Below are 22,254 nucleotides of genomic sequence, written 5' to 3'. Positions count from 1 at the left end.
GCTGCAGGGCTTGAGAGATGCTGTCCATTTCCCTGTGTGAGTGAGTGTGTGCGATTTCTGTTTACAAAAGAATTTGTTTTTAGGTTATTTCATCCCTTCCTTGAAGTTTTGTCTCTTTCAAGTTAAAATTTACCTTCAGGAAATCACATTTTTTAAAAAGTTTATTTATTTTGGGAGAGACAGCACGTGAGTATGTATGAGTGCAAGTGAGGGAAGAGCACAGAAAGAGTGGAGAGAGGGAGAATCCCAAGCAGGCTCCTTGCTGTCAGCCCAGCCTGTCTCGGGGCTCAAATCCACGAACAAAACCGTGAGATCATGACCTCAGCCAAAATCAAGGGTCCTATGCTTAAATCACATTTTTATTTAAAAACAATCCTTCCTTTTTCGTTGTCTCCCACATAAACAGTAAAACTGTTACACAGGTTTCTATATGTGCAATATGCATTTTTAACCTCCCTGGATTCGCTGGCCTACAATTCCCAGAATTCTCAGCTGCTGGGAAGCAGCGTTTGCCATGAGACTTGACATTGAAGGCCATACTCCAATGCTTAGAGCCTCACCACTTTGTCACTCCCTCCCTCCATGTGGCCCTCCTGTGGAGTAAGTTGCTTCATGCATGTGAGGCAGACATTGGCTAGAGATTACTTTGGTTTGCAATACTTCGAAGCACAACTGTTTCTCTTCAGAAAAACTTAGAAGAAAAACTAATGCTAATAACCAACTAGAACCGCGTAATTTCATTATAACCATGCAAACATTAGGAACTTGTTGCTTAAACAAGATATTTATGCTACTCTTGAAAACACTTCCTGGAACATTATAGTTGCCCAGTAAATGCTTGGATGTTCATGAACAACTGAATAAAAAAAATAAATCTGAGTTATCCCAATGGCGAGCCTATTTTCAGTCCATAGTCAAAGTTTTTCTATCTTATCATTATTGCTTGTCTGTATCACTAGTTTGAACATTTTGATTGAAATGGCACCTTGGTTTAATCATCAAATAGGGGTACCTGGGTGGCTCAGTGGGTTAAGCGTCTGACTTTGGCTCAGGTAATGATCTCACGGTTCGTGGATTTGAGCCCCATGTTGGGCTCTGTACTGACGGCTCAGAACCTAAAGCATGCTTGGGATTCTGTGTCTCCCTCCCTCCCTCTCTGCCCCTGCCCCATTCACACTATGTCTCTCTGTCTCTTTCTCAAAAATAAACATAAAAAAAAATAAGCAAATAGAAATCAAATCAAAGATTTAACGGAACTGATTATTTTTATACAATTAAATTCATGTAATTTCTCCAAAACAGCCAATTGTGTGTATATAAATACAACTTGCATTTGATTATTTATTTATTTACCATTTGGAGGTCATCACAGAACCTTCCTTCATTTTTTTTTCCTGTCTTAAAAATGCTAGAGGAAAAACAAATTATTCAACTGGGCAGAAACATAAGGAAGAGGCATAGTCTTTTAGGAAAAATAACATTCCAAACTGTGTGTGGCTCTCCACCATATGTGAAGCTGCAAGTTGTCTATACCTGTTCACACAGTAGCGACCCTCCTGGTCCTATTGCATTTGCCCATTGGGAAAGAACCTTCTCTCTCTTCTAACAGTAACTCTGAAAATGACTCATTTCCCTATTTCTCCAGGCTTCTCTGAGAAAGTTCAGCAGCAGAATGGCTGTCCCAGCCATCTCGAGAGAATATCTAGATAGGAAAGGGCCTTCGCTCTGTGTCTGGAGAGACATGGGCTCTTTTCCATGGAACCCTCTGCCCCTGTAGTGGCCCAGAGATGGGAGGCCTGGGTTCAGTAAGTTCCACAGATGCATGATGGGCATTGGCGTTTGTGCTCTTGCCAGAAAATGACCGTCAAGAGTTAGACAAAACAAAGTATGTCACAATTAATACCTGACAACCTTTTTTTCTTTCCTAGGGAATGCAGTCGGATTTTTGGTGAAGATGGTCTGACATTGAAGCTCTTCCTTAAAAGAACTGCTCCCTTTTCTATTCTATGGACTTTGACTAATTACCTGTATTTACTGGCTTTAAAGAAGTTGACAGCCACGGATGTCTCTGCTCTGTTCTGTTGTAACAAAGCCTTTGTCTTCTTGCTGTCGTGGATCGTGCTGAAAGACAGGTTCATGGGAGTGAGGGTAATGGCACACTTGATTCAATGTGTGAGGCCACCCGTAATTGTAGATCCTTGGCATCAGGAGTGCTGCTTTGTTTCATGAAATTTCTGTAAAACTTTCCCCATTGGTTCTGAGTACAAATTAGAATTTGAAGATGCATTAGAACACCCAGGCAGTTACAATATCATGAAAAGACAGAGATGGTCTCCCTTGGGCAGTCGGCTGATTTCGACAGGAGGCCCTAAAACAGAGAAGATAAGTTCTTTTTTTTAGAATGAATGGTGTCACCAACTCCTTCTATCCTCAGGGTGAAGGGGTCTGGGAAAATTAGCCACAGCAAAGATTTTGATTTTTTTTTTTCAGTCGCCATACGTTGGGACAATTCCCTCATGCTTTCCCTCCCCCCAGCCCGAGATGGATTTAATTAACATTGGTGTAAGTAGATAAGGTTACCAAACAGTAATTAAAGTCACTGGTAATGGCACAATGCTGTTAAAAGTGGCTATATATCTAGCGTGGCTAATCCAGAAATGGAACGAAAAGCACCAACTTGTACTTTGGGGTACAGGTCCTCAATTGAACTGTATTAAACTTCCACCGACCACTTCAGTTCTGAGTTTATTCCTTTCAGAAGTGATATGGACTTCTTAAAAGATTTTATCTTGCATGCTTGTTCTGTTAGATTGATGGAAAGTCATGGAGGTTTCAGGAGCCAGAGCTCATTCATGTATCTGGAATGCCACCATGACAAAAATACTGAGAAAATAATTCTTTAGAAAGAGTAGAAATGAAATGAAAAGCCTTTTCCCAGAAGATAAACATCACACAATTCTTCTCTGAAAGAGATGTCCAAGACTGGATGTGAAACATATTTTGCTATCAAAATATTGTTCTTACTGCAATGATCCCAGGGTCCTTGTCCCCCTAATTGCTGAAATTAATATTAGAAAGAGAGTTGATGACAGCCATTAACCCTTAAAACTTTAATAGTCAGCAAATTCTGATTATGTCTTGGGAGATGCTACTCAGAAATTCAGAATGGAAGCTTGACATGAACGAGAAGTAGAAAGCTACAGTAGAAGACAAAATGAGAGGGGCGACCGGGTGGCTCTGTAGGTTGACTTCGGCTCAGGTCATGATCTCACGGTCCATGAATTTGAGCCCCACATCGGACTCACTGCTGTCAGCCTATCAGCACAGAGCCTGCTTCAGATCCTCTGTGCCCCTCTCTCTGCCCCTCCCCCACCTGTGCTCTCCCAAAATAATAAAAAATGAAAAATAAAAAATAAATAAAAGAAGAAGATAAGATAAACTCTGAATCAGTCCAGGATGCATTAGAGTATACCCAGATATGGTACCAGCCAATCTTAGATTTGACATCCAGAAAGCTTAGCATCATGTTTTTGCTCATCGAGCACCCGCGCTGGCTGCCTACCCTCAGGTACCCTGACAAATCCTGGAGAGCGGGGACCTTCCCTGCACTGCTTGCTGCCCCATTCAGGATGGGCTATATAATTCGTGGGACCTAGTGTGGAATGAAAACACAGGGATCACTCTTTAAAACATTATCAATAATTTCAAGACAGCAACAACAGAGCATGAAACCAAGGGCAAGGCCCTTCTAATCATGAAGCCCTATGCATCTGCACAGGCCATATGCCCATGAAGCCAGCTCTGCCTCTATCTCGAATACCTAGAATAATGCAGGGGACAAAATGGAGCTCCGTAGATATTTGAGGATATAGTAAATAAATTCATGCTTACGAGGACTGTCTCTTTTCTATTTGCTAGCATCATGGATTATCCATGAGAGTTTGGAAGGCCTTGTCAGAAGAAGGAGAAAGAGAGGAGATATAGGGTCTTTTTTTGCCTTTTCAATGGCATCTGAATACTCAAAGGGAATCAATACATTCACTATTAGATTTACCAGTGAGAAAATCAGTTGTTTTAGAGTGAATGCATTTAACCATGGAACTTAACTGATGCAAGATGTCCTATCAAAAGAGGTTCTGTGTTTGAGAGTTAAAAAAAAAAACTCAGCTGTGTAACTTATATTTAAACCAAAGATTTAGGAAATCTGCCAAGAGGCAACAAACCATTGCCATTTTAAAATTGGCATCTATAGGGGCACCTGAGTGGCCCAGTCGGTTGAGTATCCAACTCTTGATTTTGGCTCAGGTCATGATCAGCCCATGGATCAAGCCCCACATTAGGCTCTGCACTAGGTGTGGAGTCTGCTTAAGATTCTCTCTCTCTCTCTCTCTCTCTCTCTCTCTCTCTCTCTCTCAAATAAAAAATTAAAAATAAATTGGCATCTATAGTGGGTTCAATGATGGTCCTCAATAAGGTGCCCACACCTTCATCCCCAGTCCTTATGAATGTGACCTTATTTGAAGGCGTAATTATTTTTTCTTTTTCATTTTGTATTATTTTTATTTTTTTTTTGAATATGATTTATTGTCAAGTTGGCTAACATATAGTCTGTAAAGAGTGCTCCTGAATTTTGGGGTAGATTCCCATGGTTCATTACTTACATACAACACCCAACGCTCATCCCAACAAGTGCCCTCCTCAATGCCCATCACCCATTTTCCCCTCTCCCTGCCCCCATCTGCCCTCAGTTTGTTCTCTGTATTTATGAGTCTCTTATGGTTTGCCTCCCTTCTTCTCTTTGTAACTATTTTTTCCCCTTACCTTCCCCCATGGTCTTCTGTTAAGAGTCTCAAGATCCACATTTGAGTGAAAACATAGGATATCTATCTTTCTGACTTATTTCACTTAGCATAACACCTTCCAGTTCCATGGAATCATGAAATGGCGTGATTTCATTCTTTCTCATTACCAAGTAGTATTCTATTGTATGTATAAACCATGTCTTCTTTATCCATTAGTTGATGGACATTTGGGTTCTTTCCATAATTTGGCTATTGTTGAAAACACTTTGCAGGCACAATTAACATAAGTATTTAGAAAGAGGAGATCATCCTAGAGTATTTAGGTGGCCCTAATTCCAGTAACAGATATCCTTATAAAAGACAAACACACAGGAGAGACACACAGAAGAGGAGAAGGCAATGTGACCAGACAGACAGAGATTGGAGTGCTGTGGCCACAAGCCCAAGAAAGCCAGGGAAGCTACCAGAACCTGGAAGAGCCAAGGGATGCTTTCTCTCCTAGAGCTGCCGCTGGGAGCATGGGTGTGCTGGATTGTGAACTTCTGGCCTCCAGAACTGTGAGAAAATAAATTTCTGTTGTTTTTAGTCATCAGGTTTGTGGTAATTTGTTACAGCAGCCTCAGGAAGCTAATACAGCCTCTGTAAATAATAAGACCCAATAGAAAAAAATGTTAAATAGCCAATGAGCACTTGTTAATAAATATACACATACATTTATATACATAAATTAAGATATCATAGATGGCAAAATGGTAAACAATGTCAAGCATGCTGGTAGAAGTCACATGTTTTTCTTCTTAAATGACAGGAAATGCTTCACTCCTCACTGTGAAACATTAGAAAGTGTTTAATGTCATGCCAAGGTGTAATTTTAATGATGCCTATAATCAGGTCATGGAATATGAGAAGAACCAAAACATATTCAGCATTTTGCCTTTTGACAGTATCAGCCATTCTTTTTTTCATGAGACATATTGAGAACATGTATAATTGGGTCATTTGAGAAATTAAAAGAGGGCAATTCGAATACTGACAACATAAATGTAGTTTTTATTGCCTACGTCCATAAGTAATCAAAGCATGGCCTGCAAAAGCCACTCCACTTGGACTATTCTCTTTTTTTTTATAGTTAAAGTGTTGCTTTCTTTTTAAAAAAATGTTTTATGTTTATTTATTTTTTGAGGGAGACAGACACACAGAGTATGAGCAGGGGAGGGGCAGAGAGAGGGGGAGGGGCAGAGAGAGGGGGAGGGGCAGAGAGAGAGGGAGACGCAGAATCCAAAGCAGGCTACAGGCTCTGAGCTGATAGCACAGAGCCTGACGTGGGGCTCGAACCCATGAATGGTGAGATTATGACCTGAGCCAAAGTCAGAGGCTTAACCGACTGAGCCACCCAGGTGCCCCTGAAAGTGGTGCTTTCAGTCATCAGATTAAAATGTGTATTTTTGATTCATTCTGAGGCTTCAGTGGTTTACAAATTGACAGTTTTTGGATTATAATTTTCATTTGACCCCAAGAATGATCACATTTAAGATGATCACATTTCCTACTTCTATTTTTCACATCAAAAATGATACCATATGGGCGCCTGGGTGACTCAGTCAGTTAAGTGTCTCTCGATTTCGGCTCAGGTCATGATGCCATGGTTTGTGGGATCAAGCCCCGCATTGGGCTCTGTACTGACAGTGGGATCCCATTTGAGATTTTCTCCCTGCCTCTCTCTGCCCCTCCCCCCCTCACACCCACTCACTCTCTCTCTCAAAATAAATAAAGAAACATTTTAAAACATGACACCATGGACAGAAAGAAGGATGCTTGAAGTTGTAAAACCAGTAAATATGTGTTTCTCTGGAGCACTAATTGGCTAGAAATAGCAATGCTCACAGAAAAATTAATTACATATTATGAATAACTTGTTAATATTTTGTGTTTTTTTGGAATATTATTTGAATTACAGATGGAAAGGTAATTTTGTTGTACAATTATATTTCTTTCATAAAATCATTTCAGCCAATTTGCTGGTAAACATTGTTGTGTTAAAAACCCTTTCATGACCAGTTGCTTACGGCTGATATATGATCATCCCATGAAAATTAGTAAACTTTTTAAAAAGATCTTTCTTTTTTAATTGCACAACTATTGGTGAGAATTCAGCTCTTTCAGCTTTGAGGAACCTGCCAGGTTCTCATCTTCAAGAACCTGTCTTGTTTAGCTACAGTTCTTAAATTCATGAAAACCAAAGAAATTGCATTAATAAAAAAAGGTTCTCCTCAAAGAAAATGAGCCACTGGTTGGGGGTTTTCTTCTCTGTCTCTGGTATCAGTTTCACTCAAATTTGAAAAGTAAATGTCAGACTGGAAAGTTGAAACTCTTTCTTTCAGATCTTGTCCCTCCTTTACGTTTTATATTATTGACTGAAAATTTTCTTTCATTTTTAAATTTCCTTGAACGTAGGGAGAAAATTGGTCAGTGGTAAATGGTTCAGCAGACCCTAAACTTCCTTAGCAGATTCAGGAAATGAATTTGTGTCTCTTCAGTTTGACACCCACATATTTCCTAGCTGTAATTGGGTCCCTATGCAGTTAACTTTCCAAACCGTGCCTCGTTTGGACACTTTCCAAGATCCGCCAAGGACCGACTGGAGTATGTCAGTTAAACTGAATCTTTCATTGCTCAACCTGCACTTCTCCAAATTCAAATTGGGCTCCAGAGTTCCCTAAATCAGGGCCCTGGAGGTGAACTCTTACTAATTCGTGCCAATATTACATATTTAGATAAGATTCAAGATAACCTTTTGTTTACATCTTGCCTTTGGTTGACATTGATGCAGTAGCTGTACATTCATGTGCACTGCAGAATCTTCTACCCAGAACCTTCATGCTTCCTGGAGGAGGCACCAGAGGATGCGTAGCTGGGCTCATCCTTTTCATCCCCCTCCTGGCGGGAGAAGAATTTGTGAATACAGAGGAAAAAGATGAGGTGGAATGGCTCTCCAATGTTATGCACACAAGGAATCCGTAACCCCTTAACAAGATGTCATCAACAGATCTACTCTAGTCTCCACATGTGCCTGTTAGGTCTTTCCATCTGGCATTTCTTTCCCTCTTTTCCATCCTGGTCTCCCTTTGAGATCATTTTCAGACAGATTTTATTCATATAAAAATAGATGTGTGTGTAGGGGGGTGGAGCGTGGGAGTCTTGGTTTGGGGCTCTGAACTCCTTGGGTTGGACCTGTCCCCAGGCACCCTCCACCCTCACACACACACACGCACACACACACACAATCTGTACAGCTATATACTGCCCACTTCTTTCATTTCTCACACTTCAACTCTTGTCCAATTTCACGGGATCTGAGTAAAACAGATGGTTCACCTTCATGGAACCTTAAATGTAGCATGCGGACAAGTTGAAGGATTCTGCATAGTCCCAGTTCCTTGAAAATGGACTCTATTTTCAAGAGTGGCTCCGTGGATTAAGCATCCAACTTCGACTCAGGTCATGATCTCGCAGTTTGGGAAGCCCCTCATCAGGCTCTCTGCTGTCAGCACAGAGCCTGCTTTGGATCCTCTGTGCTCCCCTCTTTCTGCCCCTTCCCTGCATTCACACATTCTCTCTCAAAAATAAGTAAAAAAGAAACATTTTTTTAAAAGATAGAAAGAAAATGTACTCAGAGAGGACAAGGATGATCATCAGTGCAGGTCTCACTGGCCAAGCTATTAACGTGTAACCCACCTTGAGCTGCCGACCTTTAGTCTCGAACTTGAGAACAATCCTGCCAGCACTGTCGTTTTGAGGCCCTCCATTCTAGAGGCTGCTGTAGTCTCGGGATTCAGGGGTCCGTCGTGAGCCAGTGAAACGCCTCCATGCTCACCCAGCCTTAGAAACAGAGTTAACCACAAGGCAACTTGAGGAAAGCTATTCCAGTTGCAATTAGAGAAGCAATTAAAGCTTCATTTCAATACCCTGAACCCTAGAAGAACTGATATTGTTACTCAAATAATAATTCTGGAAGCCATTTTGTCAATGAGAAACACAGCGAAGTAATGAGGCTGGTAAACCCTCACGGAGATGAAGAGAAGGGCCAGACGCCTGTGGTTTTTGAGGGCCCGAGACGAAAAAGGAAAGAAATGACGATACAGGGAAATAAAAACAGTCAAAAGCCAGATGCTTCTCTGGCTTTTATCTCTAGCTATTTATCTACGAATTCTTTGAAAGATGACAGAAACGTAGCTTTCCTGCAGGGTCGCGTGTGGTATATACCACGGTGAGAGTATCAAATGTTTACTCGAAAGCCCTCTTTGGGCTTTAGGAACACACTCAAACAGCCTCATGGTCCCCCTCTGATCAGCCCTGAAAGTTGATGGGAGGCTCTCACAGGGGGCTGAGCCTGCAGAGGAAGGTAGCTGGCTCAGGAAGAAATGTCCCTGAAGAGGTAGGCTGGGAAAATGAACTAAATAAATTCTCTTCCGCAGGGTACTCCCCTCCCCACCCCCCACCCAAGGTGGGCACACCATGATGTGAGGGGACTGAGAGGTTTCCAAAGTTGAAACTGAGGCACTGGCAGTTTTATGGTCATTATGGTTACTAACATTCTCACCCAAAGCAGATTCAGGTCGTGGCAGTGGCGCGTTTTCTGTCTTACTCAGAACAAGTCTGGTTGGCTAGAGGGCTGGAACTGGAATAGATTGTGAGGAGAGCCACGTTTTTCTGAAGCCAAACAGGTGCCGCCATGAAATGGTGTGTTTTCAGCAGAAGCGTCCCTCATATGGATGCTAATGGGCTCAAAGGCATTTTTGTGGCTGTCACCATGTGGATGTGCACACACGCGCATTTCCGACACAGTATTTAAGGAACTGGCTTTCTGCAGGCACGTTTCCAGTGTCCTGAGCCCGAGAAGAGTCATTTTATGTCTTTTATTCAAAAGAATAGACTGTTCATCCTTCCTTGATAACTGGTGAATTCTGAAGATGTCTGAGACTCAGATCTGTGCTGAGGCTATTTGTTCTCTGGAAATTTGAATAGTAGTTATTCTGCAATTAACGAGTGGTGCCAAGGAGAGCCACTGTGGGAGCATCCGAATGACCACTCCACTGAGCCTTCCATCCAGCATTTTCCTGCATTTCCTAGATTAGCTGAGCTCTCGTCCTTTACTTCCAACTCTGTAGATAAGAAGCACATTGAACATTTCTTAAAACGCAGCCACGGGAAATGTTCTATTAGCTGTGAGATTTAAGTTAAAAAAATGTGGAAAATAATTTAGCTTATCTTCTCCCCCCCCCCACAGCAAACCTATATAACCTATCAATTACTGTTCATACCATAGAAAAGAATTTTTCTAACATCTCAAATATTCAGATTTTCATGCTTGTAGAACGTAACTAACCACACTGTCCAGCCCTGCGACATGAAAAATGCTTCTCTCCATGAAAGCAATTGAAAGAAACACTGGTGTAATTGATAATGTCAATTTAAGTGGTCTGGCTAATATTTCCACAAGCACTTGAATATAAAATGTAATGGAGACCTTTAAGAGGCTCATCATAGTTATAATTTTGAATTGCTATAAAATTTATCATCTTTCTCCATACCCAATTTCTATCTTGGGAATACTTATAGTAGACATACTAAGCATATATATTTTTACTAAAGGCTGACTCAGAAAAGGAAGTGCTTCTAACTGAAGTCGTATCTGGGGGGTAATAGTGTTAAATGTTCATCACTTTCCAGACAATGTTTTTATGTTTTATTTTATTTTGTATAGGCTGTTTGTTTTCATAATTCCCTAAACTCAGAATTATATATTATGCACAGTTGCCTAAACCCAAATATTATGGATTATACAATAATTTTGATAATTTTAAATATGAAACAGTACATCATGTTAAAGTTCATTACAATTAACACTGTATTCTATTAATCCCATCTTGATGTGAACAAGAAAACACAACTTATGCTTGGCTGAAAGAAAACAAATACCGATTCAAATTTATTGTCCTGCAAATTCAGTCTTATGAGGGAAATCTACTTGTGCACCTGAAGACTTCGACCCATGAATATTATTTAAACACACAAACAAAAACAAAATGCCAGCGTCTAACATGACTTTTCATTTGTCTGAAATCAGACTGCCCAAAGGATTGTTGCAAGTCCTTGGCTGAACTATAAATCCCCAAATCAAAGAAAATGATAACCCTCACACAATTTCTAAGTCTAGATAACCCCTACACCATGTTTATTTATGAGTCTATTACTTCTTGTTTGGAAAATTTCCTTGACATCTCATGGTGTGTGTATTAGATTCTATTCCCTATAGTTTGAGGCATGGTCTAACTAGAACACATGCCTGGGAGCTTTAGAGAATACGATATTCACTCAGCAAGAGAAACGCCTCCCATCAAGCAGCCTCCCGGAAAAACGCTTTATGAAGACGGTTTTTCACTGCTGACATGTCAGCGTCTGTTCTCAAGTACTCCTGCTGTTTTTCATAAAAGATGCTTTAGTACGAAGCTAGGTCTGAAACCAACAGTGCACTTGATTTTCGTGGTCATTAACAAAAGAATTGCTTTAGCAGCATCTAAACGATAACGTGTCATCGCCACCATACTCTGTGCTGGCCTGGAGCAAGTCTATGGTTACATGTTGAAGATCTACATTTTGTTGCAATAAATAATTCACTGATATTCAGAAGGGCCAAAAAACCCCACATACGTGGAAAAGCTATCTACGGAGGAATTGATTTACTTGGGAATACTCAGAACTGAAACCTAACAAAATTAACTGCCATGTAACCTATAAATTTCTCGCAAAGTTGCATCTTGATTTAAAAGTGAGTGAGACTATTTCACAAGGAAATGACGTATTGTTTCCTATTCCAGGGCCTGTTATTTTCCTGTTTACTATAGCTTTGAAATGTTTTCCAGCAGAATCAGTTCAAGATCATTTAAGAAACAGATGTAAATCAGCATTTCACTAAGGGAGTGGACTCCTGTTTTGAATATTTCAAGCATCCTATCGAAATATAGTACCATTATGATTTCAATCAAATTTGTGCGGTTAATGATCTAGAGTAATGAGATGAAATTATCTTTTTTGTGGTTTAATTCGCACATAAAAAGAAGGAAGAACTAGTCTCCCTTTGACATTCCAAGTACCAGTGAAAACTCTGCCCACTCCTTGTAAATCACTATAAGAGATAATTTGCTTTCCTTTCCCCCCGGCTCCCCGCCCCGTGGCTTAAATTTTGCCTCTTAGCTGCATCAATGTTAGGTCTCCCTAATCAAGTCCTGGTTATGTGTCAATCTTCAAAACCATGCATTGATCCAAGGAGCTGATTAAAATGTATGCTGAATTGTTTTGAAGAAAAAGCATACAGTATAGACGAAAATGCTCTGGAGTGATTTCCTGTGAAATTCATTTCGCCAACACGGATATTAATCTCTGGGAAGTTGAGCGAAAAAATTACACTAAAATTACTAACCCTTAATTAGAATGGGAGCAGCTTTTATATTCTCTGCCTGGATGTCTCAGGAGCATACTGATTTCTTGTTAATACTGACCCTTCTCGCATTGAAACAGCGACGTACAAGAGGTAATTGGGTTTGAGGAAGCATTTAGCAACTCTCATGAAGTCTTCAATGGCTTGCTCTGAGATATGGAGGCATCAATTTTTTTTTAATTCCTTTGCATTCTATTTGACAGATAGTTGCCGCAATAATGGCCATTACCGGCATCGTCATGATGGCGTATGCAGATAATTTCCACACTGATTCGATCATAGGAGTGGCCTTTGCAGTGGGTTCAGCCTCTACGTCTGCATTATACAAGGTATGTCGTGCACTTTTTTGTGTAGGCATAGCTTAGACTTAAGTCATAAAAGAAGGCAGGACAAAGAAAATCTTGGCTAGAGGCGGAGAAAATGTGGCTTAAATAAGTACCATTTACTGAGTACTTGCCAGAAACTTTCACTTGTGTTAACTCACCCTTATGAGGCACAGGTACTTATCCCCACTTTCCAGATGAGGAAACTGAGGTTTAAAAGATTAAATAACTTGATTTCAGGAGTACTCCTGAAATCATTGTTGCACTATATGCTGACTAATTTGGATGTAAGTTTAAAAAAATAAAAAATAAAAATAAATAAATAAATAAATAATAATAAAAAAAAGATTAAATAACTTGCCCAAGGCCACACAGATGGGAAGTGATAGCAAGATTTAAATTCCCACTGGCCACCTCCAAAGCCCATGCTCCCTGCCTCTGCCCCTCAGGAATCAACTGATGGCAGCAGGGGCTGAGAAAGACCATTCTGCTCTTAAATTTCTTTACTTTAACTACCACTGTCCTTATTTTAACTCCGATGGGGTGTTAAAAAGAACAAACAAGCTGTCACTTGAGAGTCGACTGCCACGTATTAACCCCAAGCCACAGGAACTCCGGTTATTAGCGAAATGAAGGACGTCCTTTCCTCTCTGATGGATACTCCTGGTCTGCTCTATGTACTTACCACTCGTTCTCCACTGGAGCCGCCTGCCATCCGTGGAAAATCTATTCAGTCATTGCCCCTGACTTCAGAAGCAAGGACTGAGAGAGCAGATCTAAAAGGTTATCCCCAAAGCTCCCCTTGTCAGAGCCTGCTTTCGGGATGTAGCTAAAGCACTGTTCCACTTTCACCTCTCTTGGTGTTTCAATGAGAAGATTCTCTGTGAAAAGCAGAAAACGCCCTTTGCATCCCTCCTGGATGCCTGTTCTGATTATTCACCAACACCTCGGCTCTGAAGGCACGGAGTCTATTTCCATATTGACATTTCCTGGCCCACTGATTCTGTGACAAGCTTGACAAGTTTTCACTCAATTGCCATTGGCGTCTAACTTGCCCCCAACTGAGACCCCACTGAGGTGTCTGATGTGACCAGAGAACAGCACGTGGCCAAGTCCTCTTAAGTCTCTCATGAGCAAAAATAATAAGTCCAGTTGACATTAAAAGCATGCCTGGAATTGCGGTGTCACTGGGATGGCTATCTCATAGAGACAATTCTCCTGACCATGCTACAGGGGTGTTCGTTCGGGGAGCGGTAATATTTGCTGACATGCATAAAACCATATGGGCACCATCGGAAAGATCTGCTCCATTCGACATTGTTTGAGGATTCATATAGGAAGCAGAAGGGTTATAAAGTCAAGAAGTATGGACTAGAGGCCCGGCCCCTCCTCAGCCCAACGTAACTTGATGGTAGCCATTGACATCTCCTTGCTATCTTCTTCCCCTGTACACAGATTTATATCCAGAAAAAAAAAATAGTTTTAATCTGAAGAATAAACACAGTATTTGTGCACGTGGTTTAAGCTCAGAGAGGAAAGTGCTTATAAATCCAAGGCACCATTATTATTCTCTCAACAACATAATGACAGGCTCTCTCTGTCTAATTTAGTTTTCAGTATCTGTCGAAATAAGGGTAAAATGCATCCCATGCCTGAAGGGAAGAATTGATGGCATCTCAATCCTAGCTTCTCCTGGGCTCGTGGGCACTCTTACTTACCATTCACCCTATACCCGTAACTGAGGGTGGTGCTAACAGAGTACAGGACTTGCAGCAGTTTCCAACAGCACGAGGAGTTCATTTTGTGGCATTTGCTGTTTCATGTGAAGACTGCAGGGCATTTGAATCACTTATTCACAGTCCATTTTGTGCCATGGAGGTGGTGGCGTAAGGAGAAATAGAGGGTAAACTCTGGGCTGGTTAGCTCACTGTGTAGAAGTCGCCTTTCTGCTCTGGCAAAGTCTCTAACTGTGTGGCTAAGGGGTTTCTCTCCCAATCCAGGTTTTGTTTAAGATGTTTCTCGGAAGTGCCAACTTTGGTGAAGCGGCACACTTTGTCTCCACGTTGGGTTTCTTCAATTTAATCTTCATCTCTTTCACCCCGGTCGTCCTGTATTTCACCAAGGTGGAACACTGGTCCTCATTTGCAGCTCTGCCGTGGGGCTATCTCTGTGGGATGGCCGGGCTGTGGCTGGGTAAGTGGCTCCAGGTTTTGCCTTCCATTCCCTATGTCACTTGACCTTTCCTTGGATAGATGAATGATCATAGTAGGGCTATTCCCTTGGGAACCTTTGTCCTCTATTTCCCAAACGTATCTAAGGTTGGTAATGGTTAGAAGGTCCTCTGCAGGCTATTGCTTGATTAGATCAGAGCTGTTCAACCGGTATACCTCCCATGGGTTAAGACGTGAGCTGGAGGCCCAGGGCACTCTGATCACCACTGGTCTTAAAGCAGCCTTGTCCATCCTTCATGATATATTGTATGATGTTACCGTGTCCCAGGTGGATCGCGGTGCATCAGGCAGAGGGAGAGAACAGATGGTGCATTCAAGGAACTCAGAATGGATCAAAATGGCTGACGCACCAAGTACAGGAGGAATGGGGAGGAAGGAAGAAGATGACATCTGGAAGGAAGCAGGTCATGAAGGGCCTGGAAAGCTGTTGAGGGGAGTGGATTTAAAATCCACTTAATGGTTTTTAAGCAGAGGTGACAGGCGCACACCTACGTTTTAGTCACACACAGGCTGGCCGGGTGTGGAGAATGAATTTGAGATCGGAAGCCCTCAGCAGGCAAGAGGAGAAGGCAGAATTAGACTTGGTCTCCCTGCTAAGGAGGCTGTGCCTAGTCAATGGCCAATTGACTTGAACTTTTTAATGTTCTCTCTCAAAACTCCCCACACTCAAGGTAGTCTGCTTCACCTGAGCAACCAGGGGGCTCCCACTTTCTAGCTGTGTTGCTTCTGTCACTTGACTTAAGAGGAACCTGAAAAATAACAAGCCTGCTCTTCCCGCCCCAAGCAGTCGAACAACAGCAACTGCTAAATGACTCAGTGTCCCCTTACTCAGAACCAAATCGCTTTCATCCTGCTCCTCTCTCCTCACCCTTCCTAAGGACAGCCCCCTCCCTCTAGTCCCCACTGACCCACCGCACTTGACCTGCAGGACATCTGCCAACCCTCAGCTGACCTTCTTTGTCAAGGTGACATAATCTGAAGCAGCACTATAACTCCCGGGAGACAAACATGACCTGGTTTTCATTCCCACATAGACACTGGGTCTACTGTGGCCCAGGCCCCTAAGGGGAGGTCTTAGATAACAGAACGATCAGTCATGTTGGTCCTTTGAATTTTACTTCTGAAGTCCAAAAATGTAGAGTTACGACCTTCCATAACCTCTGCTAAATTAAGTAGAAATCAATAGCAGTGTTCCCATAAGACCCAAGCATCCTAATTAAAAGTGCCGAGATAATTTCCCGGCCCAAAACAATCTAGCTGGGAACAGTCATAATCTAAATTTCACTGACTCTTGGCCCCAGCTGTGTACACATATCTCCAGCTTGCTGCCAAGTTGCCCTTCACCAACACATATCCCTTGGCATGTCTAACACATGCTTCTGCACAAGCCCGGCCCAGGCTGGGTATCACCCAGGCTGGCAGGATACCAGGTCTCCACCAAGCAGCATAGTCTCCAGACTCCACGGGGTAGAGCATCACCCGGAACTAGAGCTGCTCCACCCAGCCCTTCCCCAGTGCCCTGCAGTCCTCCCTGTGCCAAAGCTGCTCTGTGACAAAATGAGGCGATAGCCTCTCTCCTGACTGTGTTACACACCCCAGGTGTTTTACAAACTTCACTGATTCTGTTCTTCTTCTTTTAAAAAAAAAAAAAAGTTCACTTATTTTTAGAGAGAGACAGCATGAGCGGGGTTGGGGCAGAAAGACAGGGAGAGAGAGAGAGAGAGAGAGATGGGGAGGGGGAGAGAATGAATGAATCCCAAGCAGGCTCCGCACTGTCAGCGTAGAGCCAGATGCAGGGCTTGAACTCATGAACTGTGAGATCATGACCTGCGCCGAAATCAAGATGCTTAACTGATTGAGCCACCCGGCTCCTGTTCTTAAGTTTTTGTTTCGATCCCTCTCTTCTCCATAGTAACCAGATTCAACCTGGTTGGAGCTGGGCTGGACGAACAGCAGGTGGTCCTCTGACCCGTCCACATTGCCCGTAACTACAGCTTTTATTCGCCTAGGCTCACTGTGCCTCCTTCCTTCTCACAGTTGGGCCTATCTGCCAGGGAGTGCCTTCACCCAAATTTACCTGATACGTCCGAGTCCCACTTAAACTTGGGCTGGGCCCGTGCTACAGATAACATACTGACTTATATATTCTTGTCCTTAGGGTGGCAGAAAAGTAAGTGTGCGACCTAAAGAACAAATTAGAAACAGACCACGCAATTTGGTGAAACCACCTCCGTCTTGCTGAGTGAGCAGGACTCAGTTCTCACCCAAATACCAATACTTTCAATCTGCTGAAATATCCAGTTCGGCCAAAAAAATTGCAGTTCAGGAGTTCAGCAGCGTCTGTGTAGAATTTAATTCCTGACCTGCTAGAATGTGCTATATTTTATTCCCTGAGTCTGAGGAGAGAGTGGAGGTACGGGAATAGTCATTCCCATTGTGGTTATGCCAGGAAGGAGGAGCAGTTATTAACGTAGGAAGGTCCTCCGCCCTGACTGCCACTACTCTTGTATGGTAACTATGAAGGAGTCCAAGTTTTATGAAAGTCAAACCCACTGTCTCTAACTACCAAGTGACTCCAGAGAACCAAGTTAGTGGGTTTAATTAAAGCAGGGATTATAGATAGCAATGGAAGAGTAAACACTGTCCTGACTGGAATGGCTCTAGAACCATCTTTGGTTCTATAGAGATACAGGCAACATGGTTGAGTCAGTTACATAGAGATCTCTCTGAACTGAGGACAATCTGTAGTTGTTAGCACTCACCTCTCTCAACCCTAAAACAAACACTGGATTGAAATCTATGAAAACAATTCTATGTGGTGTATCATTGTTTTTCTTTTGAAAACATAGAGTTTTGATCATTTTTGTGGGAGGTAGAGGATTATTTTAACCGATTTTATATTTTACTAAAAGGACCCAAAGATATTAATTAAATGTATCTAGTTATACCTTCCTTTGGTTCTGCAGACCTGCCCCTGGGTAGTCTGTGCACAAATTGGGATGCAGAAAAAGTCCCTGAGGTTCTGTGCATTACACAGAATACACTTTTGTTTGCCTGCATGATGCCCACCGCAAGAGAGAGGGAACAAAACAGCATAGGCCATCCTTGGATAGATCTTCCTTTAGGTAGTAACACTAGAGCCTGTTAGTTATCCAGGAATATGGCATAATATAGCAAAGCATTAAAGGGAGAAAGCCTAAACTTCAATCAGTAGTCTGTCTGCTTTCAACCTCTGGCTGGCCCCAACCTACCTTTATAGTGCTAATAAGCGGTGGAGTGAATTGGTTATTTCACTGCTTTGCAATTGCTTCATACACCCTTTGCCAGCCAAGTGGCAAGAGATCAGGCAGCCAAGGTGGCAGAGGAGAAAAAAGAATAGGACTACTTCAATCGAGAAACCCATACATCTCCCAAATTAGAGGATTAATTGACCAAAGGTGAGGACAAGTTTAGAAGGCACGTTTAGCAAAAGCATCGGTTCTATTATGTTAAGAAGGAAAGAGCCCAGCGTGTCAATTTCCTTTCATCCTCTGTATCCTGCATTATTTTACAGCCTTCAACATCCTGGTGAATGTCGGCGTGGTGCTGACATACCCAATCCTGATCTCCATTGGGACAGTGCTCAGCGTTCCCGGAAATGCAGGTACTGGTGTGATTTGACATGTGCAAATAAGTCTCTGCACATGTTCCTTTTACACCCCGAGTTGTTTCTTCGAGCAATTGTGAATTATGTCCTTTGCCTGAGAAGATGTTTTTAAATATCATGAAGGTGGCAGACAACAGAATAACTATGCAGCAGATTTAAAATTTGCAGCTATAAACACTGTTTTCTCTTGGTCGTGCTTTTAGAATTAAACACCAAATGTATCATTTGGGTTTCATGTAATCTCCCTGACAACCTAATTTTGTGGTATTTTTAGAGGAAGTCCTATGGAAACAAAAGGCATCCCAGCATAGGACTCTCAAGTAAACGTCACTAATGAAAGTGTAGGAAATGTACAGGGTGTTGGCTCCCCATCAGACTATCCATGGGGAGCTGCAGAAGCTTCTCCTGGGGGCAAAGCAGATGGCCCTCTGGAACAGATACATGAAAAGGCAATTTGACTCACTTCAGGGATGAGAAGAGAAGCTGTTTTTCCAGAGTAATCTTTTAGTGAAAGCTGTCAGTGGAACAAGTAATGAAAGTGAGTGATTTGGAAGACCGTACAGTCCTTCCAACTGTAAAATTCTATTTTTCCAAGTCTCGGGTACCCAGCTTTCTTTGCCCCCAGGACAATCAGCAAGTGTTCACTGAGCACTTACTATGCTCAAGACTGTAAAAGAAACAACAACAACAAAACACCCTGGACATTCCCAAAGGAACTTTCACTGAATTTGGAAAGTAAGACCGATATATATGAAATAACTTACAACTCCATGTACCATTTGTTAGTAAATGCCAAACTGTGTGAGACAGACTGTTGGGACTATAAGATATTCAGAGGAAAGAAATATCAGAAAGGAGTGGAGTTATCATGGAAGATCATTCATTCATCCAGGGATTCATTCATTCAATAAAGCATCGCTGAGCACTTAGGATGTTCCAGGAACGGTGCCTAACGCTGGTGATAGATCCTGAATAAGACACAGTGTCCGCTTTCAAGACCATGTGGTGGAGAGAGGGAGACAAAAGGAATTGAGTAGATATGATGTAGAGACAGAATTGCTTTGATAGAGGAATGTATGTAATGCATGCTCTGAGAGCACCCAGGAAGGGCATCCAGCCAGCTTCCTGCAAGAAGCCAAAAGGGAGAGCTAATGGAGAGATTAGCTGGATGGTGTGGATATGAGAAGGAAAGGGCGTTGCTTGTACAAAGCACAATATGTATGACCGACAATTCCGCTACTAGCTACATGTGCCGAAAAGCTGAAAACAGGGACTCAAAAATATGCTTGTAAATGAATAGTCATTGCAGCATACTCACAATGGCCAAAAGGTGAAAGCACCCAAATGTCCATCAACAGATGAATTGATAAGCAAGTTGTGATACAATGGGGCATCATTCAACCATAAAAGGGCACGAAGTATGGATACATGCTACCACATGGTTGAACCTCAAAAACTTCACGTTAAGTGAAAGAAACCACACACAAAAAGCCACATATGGTATGATGCCATTTATATGAAATCCCTAAAATGGGGAAATCCATGGAAACAAACAGCAGATTCCCAAACAGACAGCAGATTCCCATTCCCAAAACAAATGGGTAACAGATTTTAATTTCTTTTTTTTACGTTTATTTACTTTTGATAGAGACAGAGCACAAGCGGGGGAGGGGCAGAGAGAGAGGGAGACACTGAATCAGAAGCAGGCCCCAGGCTCTGAGCTGTCAGCACAGAGCCCGAGGCAGGGCTCGAACCCACAAACTGAGAGATCATGACCTGAGCCGAAGTCGAACGCTTAACCCACTGAGCCACCCATGCGCCCCTTAACGGGTTTTACTTTGAAGTGATGGAGATGTTTTGGAACCAGATGAAGGTGGTGGTTGTACAACATTGTGAATGTACAAAATACCACTAAATTCATTTTAAAATAGTTAATTTTAGGGGCGCCTGGGTGGCTCAGTCGGTTGAGCGTTGACTTCGGCTCAGGTCATGATCTCGCGGTTCGTGGGTCCGAGCCCCACGCTGGGCTCTGTGCTGACAGCTCGAAGCCTGGAGCCTGCTTCTGATTCTGTGTCCCCCTCTCTTTCCACCCCACCCCTGCTTGTGCTCTCTTTCAAAAATGAATAAAAATAAAATAAAATAAAATAAAATAAAATAAAATAAAATAAAATAAAATAAAACAGTTTATTTTAGGGGTGCTTGGGTGGCTCAGTCAGTTGAGCATCTGACTCTTGATCTCAGCTCAGGTCATGATCTCATGCTTTGTGAGATCAAGCCCCACATCAGGTTCTGTGCTGACAGGGTGGAGCCTGCTTGGGATTCTGCCTCTCCTTCTTTGATCCCCCTCCACCTCAAAGGTGCTCACGCACATGCACGCTCTCTCTCCCTCTCTTTCTCTTCTCAAAGTAAATAAGCTTTAAAAAAACAGTTAATTTTAATTGATAGGAATTCCACCTCAATTAAAAATTTTTAAGAAGGACAGCATGTGTAAAGACATAGATATTAAAAAGCTTTGCTCATTTGAAAAAAATCTTCAGCGGCCATTGAAACTGGAGAAGTGTGAAGGGACACAGAAGAAAAGTTTCAAGAAATAAAAACTGCAGAGTTGTAATTAAATGAGATGACATGAGCCTTGAAAGATGAGTCTGATTTAGAGAGAAGGAACAGAATGCAAACAAAGGGAACAATATAATGATATAGAGAAAGGAAAGACGAGCTTGAAAGAACAAGGGAGACTTTAGAAATTTCTAGAAGTAGTTGGTGCACCTTGGGGCGGGGGCTCAGTCGGTTGAGTGTCCGACTCTTGATTTTGGCTCAGATCATAATCGCAGGGTCGTGGAATCAAGCCTCTCATTGCACTCTGAATTCAGTACGGAACCTGCTTAAGATTCTCTCTCTCTCTCTCTCTCTCTCTCTCTCTCTCTCTCTCTGCCCCTCGCCTCCCCCCCCATCAAATTTTAAAAAATTAAAGAAAGAAATTTCTAGAAATAGCAACGACTTTGGTCATTTGCTCTCAAAGAAGCTTCGAAACAGTCATAAACTGCGGCTTGATTTTTCTTCCCTAGCTGTGGATCTCCTGAAGCAGGAGGTGATATTCAATGTTGTCCGCCTGGCCGCAACTATCATCATCTGCATTGGGTTTCTGCTGATGCTCTTGCCAGAGGAGTGGGATGAAATTACCCTCAGATTCATCAATAGCCTGAAGGAAAAGAAGAGTGAGGAGCATGTGGACGACATTACTGATTCTAATGTACACCTGCGGAGCAGAAGCAGGGCCAATGGGACAGTGTCTATACCACTGGCTTAACGAGGGACACATTTTGAATGCACGTGTATGTATATTCTGTGAATATAATAAAATTTTCTCACTACCTGTACACTCAAATGACAATATTAACTCTGAATTTGGATAAGTCATATGTGAAATAATGCCAATGATAAAAGTTTACATTTATATGCTTATCAAGGAACTGGTGTAAATAATCATAATAAAAATTTTTTTATGAAAACATATCCATCTTAGTTCTGTTTCTTCTGTTTCAGAGGGAATTGTCCCCTCCCCCCCAATTTGAAAAATTTCCTGAAAACATGAGATTTTACTAAATTATGAGTTTATCATGACCTTACCCTCACCAGGAACTAAGACATTTTCATTCAATCAGAGAAAATGACGTAAGAGGAAAACACATGAAAAGGATACACACTTTATATATATTTAAGTCCAGTAAAAGCCTCAAATTCTAAGGCTGGAAAA

General features: G+C 42.0%; 1 protein-coding gene across 3 annotated transcripts in view; it reads left to right on the top strand.

The window, feature by feature from the left end:
• The window catches only part of SLC35F4 (solute carrier family 35 member F4), a 349,855-nt gene extending 327,860 nt beyond the window's left edge, over window positions 1–21,995 (top strand). For 2 of the 3 annotated variants that reach the window (XM_053889455.1, XM_019451695.2), the window contains exons 4-8: window positions 1,929–2,148; window positions 12,504–12,629; window positions 14,624–14,816; window positions 18,408–18,497; window positions 21,566–21,995. In XM_053889455.1, coding sequence (XP_053745430.1) covers window positions 1,929–2,148; window positions 12,504–12,629; window positions 14,624–14,816; window positions 18,408–18,497; window positions 21,566–21,807 — 871 coding nt within the window. In that variant the 3' untranslated portion in view covers window positions 21,808–21,995. The remainder of the gene's footprint in view (window positions 1–1,928; window positions 2,149–12,503; window positions 12,630–14,623; window positions 14,817–18,407; window positions 18,498–21,565) is intronic. The other variant, XM_053889456.1, reaches the window with a different exon arrangement.
• Window positions 21,996–22,254: the final 259 nt, after the last annotated feature.

The sequence above is a fragment of the Panthera pardus genome, unplaced genomic scaffold, assembly GCF_024362965.1.
Source record: "Panthera pardus isolate Hobbes unplaced genomic scaffold, ASM2436296v1 HiC_scaffold_24, whole genome shotgun sequence".
Taxonomy (NCBI): Eukaryota; Metazoa; Chordata; class Mammalia; order Carnivora; family Felidae; genus Panthera; species Panthera pardus.
The sequence above is the reverse complement of the archived record's forward strand: the minus strand, read 5'-3'. Positions and strand labels throughout refer to the sequence as shown.